General features: G+C 37.5%; 1 protein-coding gene across 8 annotated transcripts in view; it reads right to left on the reverse strand.

Moving 5' to 3' along the window:
• Positions 1-7367: 7367 nt before the first annotated feature.
• CACNB2 (calcium voltage-gated channel auxiliary subunit beta 2) overlaps positions 7368-12611 on the reverse strand; it is a gene marked incomplete at its 5' end in the record, with an annotated part of 254788 nt that continues 249544 nt past the window's right edge. For all 8 annotated transcript variants that reach the window (XM_082479486.1, XM_082479489.1, XM_082479484.1 and 5 more), the window contains one exon: positions 7368-7945. In XM_082479486.1, the coding sequence (XP_082335612.1) occupies positions 7457-7945 (489 nt within the window). In that variant the 3' untranslated portion in view covers positions 7368-7456. The remainder of the gene's footprint in view (positions 7946-12611) is intronic.

Here is a 12611-nt window from a genome sequence, read left to right on the forward strand (position 1 = left end):
GAGGGGAATAAGCTGCTTTATGAAATGCGAACATACGTAAAATGGATGGGAACTATTGTGAATTTTGGAAAAGGTAGTTTCTATGGAGATTTACCAATAGTTAATGCCTCGTTAAATAGTGCTTCACAAAACACTTTACAAAGAACTGGTTTATAAATTGATACTTAGAACCTCATTTCTCTTTTATTTTAATACAAGCAAGATTCTCTGTACACATAGTATATACACAAAATACGATTAGGCTTTGTAGCATGTCTTTTATAGCAGCATGAATATATTAAACCATCTCACTCTGGGAATGTAAATAAATATTGTTTCAACATCAAACTTCCCATGCATAACTGTATTGGTTCTGAAGTAGCCTATTGGACTGGCTGACAAGTGACAATTTTAAAATCAAACATTTGCAACAGAAGGGGCTACAGTTGTGATTAATATATCAAAAAGACAGAAAACAATGCATAATACCAGCTGAAATGTTGCAAATCACCTTTCAAACAACTAAGAATATTAACTCTTTATTGGTTAGAAAGCATCACCAGCTAAAAATCATATGAAAATTGAAACTGGGGAAGCATGCTAATGAGAACTGACTTAATATGCTGCTCAAAGTTTTAATAATCTATTTTTTTTAAAATGTGTTAGATGAATTTGAAAATTCTGCTTCAGTTCCAGAGATGTTCTCCATTTGAACAGTATTCTCTTTTCTCACTACTGCTGGAACTGACAATAGCACTGAAATTAGAGGGAAAAGGTAAGTAGAATTTAAAAACATAAACTGACATCTGCGTGTGTTTGGTTTTGCCTCTCAATCATCAATTTCCAGTTTTTAAAAGCGTTATCTGAAGTGCTGTCTGTCTTTTCACACATAACTATTTGGTTGGATTAAAAAGAGCGCTACTTCTTTCATAATTTACCTTTATACTGTCAGAAGTGCTTTTGTATTCGCTCGCAATCAAAACAATTTATACAATCCTGTTTCTCAGTAGTCTGGTTGTTTACTTATATTTGCTATAAATGTTTTGATAGAGTATGTTTTCTACTGTTCTTAAATAAAACAAACGTCCCTTCTTCTGTTCTGCCAAGGTTGACTAGTACGTCCTCTGTAAGGCCTACCCTAGCAGGACAGGAGGATGGACTTCTTGTCTACTACTTGTTTACTTTTGTTGGTCACTCCTTGCCATTAACTACAACATGCCTAAAGAAGATCATTGTGTTTCATCAGCAGTCAGACTATAATTTACAGTCTTTTTCGTCTAAATATGGCTAGAAATAATTAGATGGTAACAAAAGGGATTAGTCTTTTATTGTAAGTACGTGTTGAAATCTTTAACTCAGTGCTAGTAAAGAAGCACTTTCTTTTTGCAGAATATATAAATTCTGTAAACATTAATCAGCACACATAGACTATAAACTGAAATTTGTGTATGCATATAAAGTAAAGAACTGTGCCTCCAGTTTCAGTAACAGGATTTGTGCAATGCTGAATTTGAAACAATTGAGATTTCTGAATTTTTAGTGGAAGGTTTGTTGAGACTTTCCCAAATTTCTTTAGTTTTGAATGATAAACAGGCTTTTCAAGAAGGTGATCACCCTTGATTTTATATGACAAGTTTCTTTGGGGGGAAGTAACTGACTTGTATTTGATTCCAGTGTAATTGCAGACCAGACTTAACCTGACAAAAATTACTGAAATCTGAACTTTAACTACTAGAGTTGTTTCTGCAACAGTCAACTGCTAGACTTAAAAGAACACTTAGCATATTAAAGGAATAAGCCTCATCAGCTCTTTCCCCTAGGCTCCTCTCTCTGTTGGTAATGGGAGGTGGACGGAGAGACTTCTCCGTCAGGCAGTTCAGAACAGAAACTCATTTAGGATGCTCCAAATCATCCCTTGAAGGACCCAGTGTCCTTTCTTAGACTATAGGCTTGGCTAAATTAGATGACTGAAGTTGGATCAATGCCCTTCTTTTTTTTCTTTTCTTTTCCAAGAAGGAATATTTTGTCATTGTCACAATTTTGATGTATGGTGCGTATATATATATCTTAATATATAATAGGATTACTTTCCTGATAAGGATGCTTTACACACTGAATCATTATGCTTCAGTGTTTGGTGCTGAAGCACAATTGAATATATTTATATATTCAATATATATATATATAATATATGAGATATTTATATATTAAATTGAAAAAAGTTATTGTCATTGTAATGAAAGATTAACCCTACAAAACAGATAGATTAGGCATGCAATCAGATCCTGTCTTTAAGAAAGTCTGAAAAGTAGTTTTCGCTATTTGCAGAAATAGCGATTAGTAATAGTGCCAAATCTAAATATTTATCTTGGTCAATATAAAGATATTAAAATAGGCAGCCTTGTACAGTATGAAATTATTATACAGCTTTCAGTGTCATGGAGTCCACCAATTTTTAGATCATAGGATTTCATATGCTTTTTAAGGAAAAGGGAGTATTTTAGTAAGAAAGAGGCTGGTGATGGTGATCAATAAGAAATCACTTTGGAGTGGGTAGTTTAAAATATAAAGAACCTTCTTTTTATGTTTAATTGTTAACTAAAAAATTTATGAGCAAATCCAATTTTGTACTGCTAGAATTCATTGCAGAGTAGGTATGCATGATAGGTAAAAGTGGTAAGAATAAAGTAAGAAAAGACAACACGAATGAGTTAGAAGAACCAGCTTAATCTCTATTATATCTGATACGAATCTTTTTTGGGGCTGCGTAGGAACACATCTCTAGGGTGGTGGTAAGTTATAAAAAGAAACTGTCTATAAAACTACCGTAAGCTCATATGTAACAGTTTGTTATATAAAAGGGGGGAAATAAATTATAGACAAATTGCCAAGCAATAAATTCGATTGAATAACATTTGATTAAAAACATTCACAATAAAAATGGTATCCACATATTTTACAGATGATAGAAGAACTAAAATTTGGTGAAAGATCTGCAATAAAGCAATAAATATAAGTAAATATACACCAGAAATGTTATATTACACTCTGAAAAATAATTTCTCTGTTCTTCCTCTAGACTATGTAATAAAGTTTTTTTGCAATGTGCTTTATTTTCATGGAGGGAATAGAATTAAAGTCAAAAGCATTTGGGAAATAGCTTTCAGCCTGATGTGTAAAGCAGTCCGAGGTCAAATGTAACCACAAACCAAAATAAATCTTGAAGAGGCTTTAGTAACCAACACAGGAGGTGGTTTACACTCACCTTTTTACTTTGGACAGACACTGATTAAAAGCAATCATACCACTCACTGCATTCCAGCTAAGGGAATGATAACGCACCATATTAAAACCTCTGCAGTTGTCACAGAATGTGAATATGAGTTTACAAACCAAGAGAGCTTAAAAATTATTGATATTACTAACAAAATCCCAAAAGACAGTAAGTATTGAGGGGCGGGGTATTAGAGCTGGGCAGGAGCTGCATGTATAGGATGAGCAACCAGATATGCAGAGAGAAGTGAAGAGAGAAGGTCTCTCCTTTTATTCAGGGTTTGACGAGTGGGATTTCGTTTCCTTATCCTCCACTTATGAGAAGGGCTATAGGTTAAGAGTTTACAGATTTCTGTGAAAACAGGTACTCCACTCACGCTCATTGTAGCTTTAAAACTGGTCTTCGTTGATTAGGGCCAAATCCTTAGGAGAAACTATCATCTATTTAATTTTACACCTTGCGAAGCAAAAATTGTGGAACTCTTCTCAAATTCTGAACTCTCGATGCCATACACAGAGTATGAATTCACGAGTATTCTAGAAAAGGGTTTTATGGATCTGTAAATTTTTTAATTTCTAGGCTGTAATTTATGGATCAATTTTAAGATAGTTTCTTTCATCTCTTAACTCCTACTGATGCTGCCTTTGTGCACAAACCTGTTGGCTTATTCATCCACACTGTCCCGTCTCTTAACAAGTCTGGAGGCTGTTACTCTCACCTCCTTCCAGTCCCTCCTCAAGAATTCTTTCTTCCGTGATGTGTGTGTGACACTAAACAACTGATAAAGGATAGGCTCGGGCTGCTGAACAGCACTGATGTGTATTCATTTGAAAAGACATACAAAAATAAGGTTAACATCTAACATATATACACGTAAATGTTAAAATGCATCCCATTACTTCCATATACTGAAATTCTTTAGAAAAATATAAAGCGAGAGCTGACAAGACCTATGTATCACTTAACTATTTTATCTTCCTTCCCTTCCTTGTGTCTCGCTGGTTTTATCATCTTTTTAGCTCATTTGAATAGAAATTTTACAGGTTGTTTTGTACCACACATACATAAGAAGACTCTGGAGCTCACTGGGACCTCTACCATTCCTCAGATTCAAAGCTCCTGAAACCAGATACAGGAATATAAACTCATTAGTATCCTAACGCAAACAACAATATTAAACTTTCTATTGGCAAAATTTTGCAAAGACATTTCATCACAATAACCTTTGATATGTCCTCCAGTTGGAGTATTTTTAAAGCTTCTTATTGAAATAATTCTGTTAAAGTGCTTTTCAAAGTAGTGCTCAGCAGGCAGGTGGTATTGTGCAATATGTGTAGTACAAGCTCACATTACAAATTATTTGTCATTCTTAAAACAGTAACTGAAGGAAAGTCTCTTAGCAAGGCTCATAAAACCCTACTGAGTGAGTCTGCCTAAGAAATGCATGTGTTTGTTAGTATGTTGTCTGTACATAATTAGTAGTTCTATACAAAACACGATTCTTTCGTTAGCTGGATTGGGACGTGCCTTTTTTGTGAGAAGATATTTATATTCCATAAATCAATATATAGGCCATACTTAATACTAGGGCTTGGACTATACTCTTTATTTTCTTGTTTATTTGTCTATACATGACTACCTACTCCATGGTTTTCATACACTCTTCAGTGCTTTGAAATTCTGCCAAACATTCCTTAAAAAAATACTTTAAGAAAGGTGGAAAATAGAGTGTCTGGAGCAAAAGTTAAAAAAAGAGAAGAACAAAAAAATTCAAAGTATTGAAGTGGAATCCATAGATCACTTGTTGGAGGACATAGCTGTCATGTAATAGTTGCAGGGAGCAACCGCATTTACTGAAGTTGGAAAAATAGCTAAAGCCAGGCTATATAGAGCAAGACAATATACCTTCTCTTTCCATTTACACGTGATCTGATATGATTCAAACAACAAAGCCTTTCAATGTTGTTTTCCCCTGATACCCTGAAAATCCACCCATATCAAAAGCCACTGTTTATATAGTCTTATATATCCATTTAGAAATACAACAGGTCTACTTACCTATGCTTCCTTTGTCTACAAAGTCTTTTAGTGTTGTTTAAAAAAATGCTGAAAACTTTATGTCTAGAAAAATACCCTTGTCCTTGTCTTCCCCACAGTTCATCCTTTGAGCCAAATACTACCCTTGAGTAACCACAACAGTCAGCAGCACTGGGAGGAATGGCCAGATACCCGACAGCAGAATTTCGCACTCTTATGTTGTTGTAGAAAATGCATATAAAGCATCGGGGAGAGGGGCAGAAGAGGGAGAGGGAGGACAAAGTATAAGGGAGTTAAACTGAATTGCTTGGGTGCTGGAACAGGAGACTGGAGAAAACGTGCACCTGCCATATGTCTTATCCATTTCACTAAAATGATATTCAAAATCAGGCAATGCTGATATTTCCAGAATTAAAATAATAAATAAAAAGAGCTTCCAGCTAAATTAATTATTAGCCCTCTACAGTCTTTATATAATGTGCTATTTACAACGAAATACAAAAAGTATTTCATTCATACAGTTCCTACAAAGACTATCTGTGATGCAGAACAGCTTTTACACTAGGCAAGGGTATGGAACCTGTAGTCAAAAATAATAGTGTATTTCCCCCCACTTACCAGTGCAACAGGTGTTCAATGCGAAACAAACTGTGTTCACTCCCTTCGATTTCAATGCAGTTTTCTCTAGCAAGCTCATAACAGTATTTTGCCACAGTCCTTTTTCTAAGCTCTCACCAGCAGCACAACAGTTTAGGTGAAGGAAAAACAGTGAGCTGGCTGCAAAGTGGGAATGCAGAGGAATTGGCAAGTGTAGAAAAAGTGGAGAAGCTACAAAAATTTATTTTCCAACAAAATAACTCTCCACAGGCTGTGTAAACTTTTCTTACTAAAACAAATACTCTAAAACACAAAGATTTTACATTTCCAGTGAAACACTCACAGTAACATTTGCCTGGTTTTACTCTCCTGAAGTCTCGACAAAGAGCCAGCAGATTTATGCTTTCTCAATTACCTGGGTCGGTAAACTCCCTCGTATTCCCTGATTGCAATTTGGATTTTTAAATTGGTAGAGAGAATGAAGAAACAGGCTTGTTGGGCTTTGGAGTAACCTTTGTTTTCTTCAGTAGATTCTCACGCTGCGCTGCCTCACGTGCACAGGCACACGTACGCCCATCCACCCCCCACCCACGCACATACACACCTCTGTCATGTGTGCTCTATTACTCTGACGATAGAACAAAGATTAAGCTGCGTCCGTTGCAATTTTGTGACCTGTACAGAGAAGAATAATTTAGAGTGGTAAGTTCGTTATCTTTCCCGTAAATTTAAAATGCAAAATTGGGTTTGCAAGGACAGTGTAAGGTATAAGAGTTAGACCCTTTATCTCAAGCACTCATTCGTATTTACAATAAGTATAAGCTTTCTGCTACAGAAGAAAAAGTATTGAGGTTGAACACTGTTACAGATTTCCTAAATGAGGCTAGTTCCAGTTGCCAGTAATTCAAAAGCAAATCTGCTGACTTGGCATTAGGACTCTAAAACAGTGTGATCAAACTTATATAGTAAGAAGGTGTCTGCAGAAATAACATTTATAAACTGTATATACAGTACACAGTACCAGTACATAGAAAATAGATTCTGACTTTATGATCCCCTGGCTGTAAGGCAAGACTGAATTCTGTCTTCAAATGGAGTCCACCAGAGGTATAAGCAACAGATAGTGCCTCTTAAATCAATATGCAAATCAAGTGCATACAAATTAAAGATCAGAGCAGACAAAAAGGTTTAGATTTTTTTTATGTGCTGATTCTGGCTTGCTCAATACACGGGAAGTTATTAAACATCAAATGTACCTTTTTTTAAAAAACACTAACACCACCTTGATGGCAACAGATATTGTTCAAGTGGCAGCTACCAAAAAACAGCTTGAAAAATGGCATAGTACAACATCAGGAGCTCTGCAGTTGTACTACGCTAATTCATATAGCACTAACCAGAAAAATAAGTATATGAATATTCTATTTCATGCTATTGCTATGCAAGCAACAGCAATACAAATCAGCATACAGAAGGATACCATATGTTCTGCAATGAAGAACCCAAAGATATTTTCAAGGGGCATCGTTACAAGACTTCAAAGAAACACAAGACTGCCGGAGGCAAAAGTTACTGGCGGATGTAAACATCCCTGTTCCATTCTCCTGCGTCGTTACGTTTTTTCGATATCACTTCCCCATCCTTGTCACAATATTGGTCCCTTGATTTATGACGACTACGCTGTTTGTTGCATTCATTGTGGTCCTGCTCGCGGTCCCTCTCCTTTGAGCGATGCCTTGATTCTCTATGTCTGTGATCACTGCTCCCGTGGGACTCGTCTCTGTGATTGTGATCCCTGTGAGAATCATAGTGGTCACCGTGCTCGTGTGAGTAGTCCTCCTTCGGCTCTACGTAAGCCGAATCTCTGCTGTCTTGTGTTTCTGAGTCAAAAGTTTCTTGCCTAGAAAGGCCTCTGACACCACTGCGATGGTTGTGGTGTTGGCTTGAGGAAGAGCGATGCTGGGATTTCTTGATGGGTTCAACGCGTGCTTCCTCTTCAATTTGTGAACCGCTGCATTCAGCGACTGAATGGTCATTCCTCTGGTCTCCTTGAGATCCCTGCTATCACAACCAGCAGTAAGTTCACGTACATGAAGTACACGTTTAAAAACCTCCCCAATACCAAATTCAACTAGAAAGTATCATGAAACCGGTAAAATTGAAGTACACAACAATCCACTTTGAATCTAAGCTAGAAAAAAAAACCACATTAGAATTCAACTTTTACTGAAAACTCAGTATTATAATACAAACAATTCCTTTCACTCTCATCAGAATGGAGAGAATGGAAAGTGGCACTGGGGTTATTGTGTGACACTTTCTCGTCTCCTGTGATGTTCTGACTCTTCCAGTTAGCAATAATTGCCTACCACACTCCAGACAAAAAGAGAGCATGCAGAAGCAGGACAAAGTGCGGAAAAATTGGGAGAGGACGTATCGTGCCAGGAGAGGGCAGGTATCAGTTGAGAGTTTACAGATGCCTGCTTGGAAACAGCCATTATAGGAAAGTGATTTTAGAGGACTGAGGAGGTGGATTCCAGCAGAGATTCCAAAGTATGAAACCTTGGCTCTTTTAGAGTAGCTTTTTTTTTTTTTTTTAAAGAAAAAGAATGCAATCGAATCTGGTATGAATAAAGTTTGTATTATGATACTAATAGTATCACTGACCTTCTGGTTTTCTCAGCAATAATTCAATTTCTTCGTGGTAATGAAAAATTAAACTTTGACCTCATAATTTTAAGAGCTGAAGAATACAGACCATTGCCAAGGAAAGCAGGAGGAGAGCGATATTATCACCTAAAGAATTTCCTAACACACCACTACTATTAAAAGACTGAAATAAAAATTACCGGGTAATATCAAACCTACTCTTCACCAGCATAATGCTTTGAAATCACTGCAAAACGAACAAGTGGCATTATTTAGCACATTTGGGGGCTTCATTACATTAATGTGCTTTTATTCCCAAACCACAGCCAAAGATTTTTCAAGCTTAATTGCAAAATTTTAAGAAAGAGTTTATGGTGAAATTGAATTATCCTTCTCACATGAGGTGAAGAACGTCAAGACAAAATCACCTCTACTGGCACAAAATTAAGGTAGGTTTTAACAGAGTTATACAGGCATTTGTTTGTGAGACTGTTCTGAATTTATCAAAGTTAGTCTAAAGTTTGCCCTCCTATGTTCAGAGCTGTCTAAAAATAAGGATTGCCTCCAGGGCAGCTCACGGACATATCTTCTTTCAGTCTTTCTATGCTGTGGAAAAGAGCTAGGGGAAGCAGGAAATTTTGTCCTTCAGCTACAGATCCTGGCAGGTGGGTTTCCTAGCAACCCAAAAAGGAAAATGACAGGAAATTGGACAGGAACAAATCTGTATTTTATCAGAAATTTCTAAAAAGCAACATGCTTCGAATCAACAATTTGATAAATTTGACAAATCGTCATTTTCTAAGACAACATTTTGTTCTGTAAACTTCCCAGCCACTAGCCGGGTTGCTCCATGTGTTCCTAATTTGAAACAAATGGTATAGATGAGTACAAGGTAACAGAAACGGCGGTCGAATTTCTTTTTTGTTCTTGCTTTTATGATTCTCAAGATGATTCTGATTTGCCAGAAAAGAAATGCAGTAATTGTAAACATGAATAGATGTGTTCAAGGTGAACAGAAATGACTCAACGGAGGTGAATTATAAATGGAATCACGTGAAAAGCTAAAGAGTCGAAAGCAGTGCCTGTTTTGGATGTGTACACACATTTTTAATAGGTCACAACCATGACTGTTTTTAAGGCACGTAAACTGGGTACACACGTGAAACCCTTTAATTCTCATATGGTCAAATGCCAAATATGTATGTACCTATATATATAATTGTGACTAATAAAATCTGTCATTGCTGTGGTTTGAGAATAAACTCAAAATTTGAACCAGCTTTGCCAGCTTTGAAAGGAATGCTACTTTTACAAACTCGGATGCATCTTCTCTGCTATGACAAGTGCACGCGGAGGAGCACGATCAATAAATTTAGAACCAAGACCTTCCATTTCAGAATAGTGTTAGGCTACTGGGATTTATGGGCAAATTCATTGACAGTAACTTTCCCTATATATTACAGGGACACTGAGCAGGTAATGTTTGAATCTGGATTCAGATCCGGCTTGCGGTTCATAACCAAATTAGGGCTTTGCATTGGATTAGATTCCAGAGTCTAGGAATTTTATGGCCCAACTTCACAAGGTTTTTTGCCTAAAATGGAGAAAGTTTGAGATCAGCCCATTTCATTATTCAGGCTGTAATTTCAAAGAAGCAGGGGTTCTTGGAAAGAAGTTTAAGCAGTGCAGAAAGAGGAGAGAGAGAGATCTGTGTCCACACAGTCAATTTGGCTTGCTCCCTATTTCCATCCGGATCGCCTACACCATATGCGTCTGCTCCAGTCTTCTTTTTGGAATTGGCCAACTATTTCCCTACAAGAGGAAACCTGAGAACAGTTGTCAGGACAGTTTGCTCCAAAGCTCTCCATCAGATAGACAGGAGGTGTATGGTCTTCACCGACTTAATTTTAGACAGTCCCAGGAGGCCTCACGCCTTCAAGCACCTTGCCCCATGCAATGCACACAGTCAACATCATGCTATAAAAATACTGCTCTGGCAGCCGGCAACACAAACCCCTCATTACAATGTACACCCGGGACCGAAAAAACACAGAAGCCAATTACATCTCATGGCAAAGGGGTGCTGCGCTGGACCCAGGGGACAATGACTCAAATGCTGTGCAGTGCGGATGTGGCCCCTCCAGGCCAGATGGCTGGTGGTAGGGTTTATCTCTGCAGAGCAGTCCACAAAAATGGCAGAGACATAGACTTAAAGTCTATTCTCCAAGTAGAGGATCTTAATGCTTTTGAGAGAATGGGTTCAGCCACCGTGATTAGAAAATAAAGCCACTCTATTCCAAGGTGGTGACAGGCTCAGGTTTGAGACGTCAGCTGAAAACGTACCATGGGAAAATGAAACAAAAGGAACATAAAAGTTCTGTGTTCCATAAAGGACCCCCATTCCTTAGCACTTTTGGATTAGTAGACCTACAAACAAACTGTGAAACTGCAAATACATTCTCATTTTCAGTCCTTAAAATAAAAAGACGTTAATTTGTAAGGAGATAGCACAACATTCAGAGAAATGTTATTAAAACTCTGTATAGTTCCTCCAGAGAATGTGGTTAATAAAATGAGTAAGTAAGTGAACTATCAATCCACACCCGAAAGGCATAAAAAAAAACTTGAGCAAAATAATAAACACGTCTACAAAGCAAAGGAAGTTTATCTAGCAAGTCTGCACACAACAATACTGAATTTCATACTCAGAAATTCTTGCAGCTCACAACTTTTTCAGGGTGTTTCAGCTCTGAGGACAGAAAAAAAGGCAGAAATGAGCTATAGCTTACGGTCTCTTTTCCTGCAACTGCTTTTGAAAGCAAAAGGAGGCGATACCCTGCAAGGCAGCTGAAGCAATTGTTCTTGTTAAAGAACAAACCTGTCAAGTCTGTGGTCTTCTAATGGAAAATAAATTCTTTGAGACAAAAAATTGTTTTGAAAGACCATAAAAACAAAAAGCAAATCTTTGGCATTTTAATTTGGGTGTAGATTTTTTTTTTTTTATTTATTTTATAAAGAGAGGCATTTTTCTTAGCCAAAGTTACAAATTCTAACTGGCACACATATGTAACTTATGTGCCTATATGGAACTTGGGTAGAAATTTAGATGTAGTAAGCCATTATTGGAGGTGGGACAGATGTTATTTAAGCCCCACTGTGATCTTTTCAGCCTCAAGGTGTCACTCACTATTTAAAATGAAGTCATCTTTAAAGACCTCATTTCATGCCATGCAATATGTATACAAAGAAGAGTATCTCCTCATGCTGAGAAGCTTAATACAATTATACAAAGCAAAAGTTGAAGGAGAAATGAGAGGATACAATATGCCCAAAGTCAACAGGCGGGACAGTGCGGAGGTGGGAATAAAGCTCGTTTTTCCCAGCTCGCTAGACAGTACCCTCGCTGTTCCGAACATACGGCCTCTCAAGGTCTTTCTGCACAATGTGCAGTGGGACTCAGGTTTTATGTAAGAGTTTGGTTTGAAGGAAGTATATGCTTTTCACAGCAATGGCCAGTGAATAAAAGAACAAAGGAAACACTGGTAGGGCCACTTTGACCTTGAGACTTCACTAATACAGTCAGTCATTCTCAACTCGATAGCCTGTGGGAGGGTAGGAACAGATTCCCTCCAACATTTGTGGATCTGCTCTGCACGTAACCTAATTTGTCACGCAGGGCCCCTGGGGCTGGGATTTGCCTATGGGCGATACTGTGCCCATCAGTCAGGGAGTTACCAGAGGCTGTAACGTGCATAGTATTAGCCCAGTTTTATTCCTCTGATTGGATTACACATGGCCAGCTATAAAAATGCTTGTGGCTGGTACACATATTACTGGCACAGTGGTGTCCTGGGCACAATGAAATCTTAAGTATTCCACTTCACATCACCATATGTTTTCAGTCAGGCTGGCTTAGTCCTTGGAATCAACACCAGCCCCCTAGTCAATATGCAAACACATGCTACTGTGAATACAATAGCCGTAACAATACTGTGCCTGTATTTGCTTTTTATACTGAAAATGGGTGAATATCTACTCAAAAAGCTCTTACTCTATCAACAACAGTAAGACATAT

Source organism: Vanellus vanellus (genome assembly GCF_965231255.1).
Source record: "Vanellus vanellus genome assembly, chromosome: 2".
Classification (NCBI taxonomy): domain Eukaryota; kingdom Metazoa; phylum Chordata; class Aves; order Charadriiformes; family Charadriidae; genus Vanellus; species Vanellus vanellus.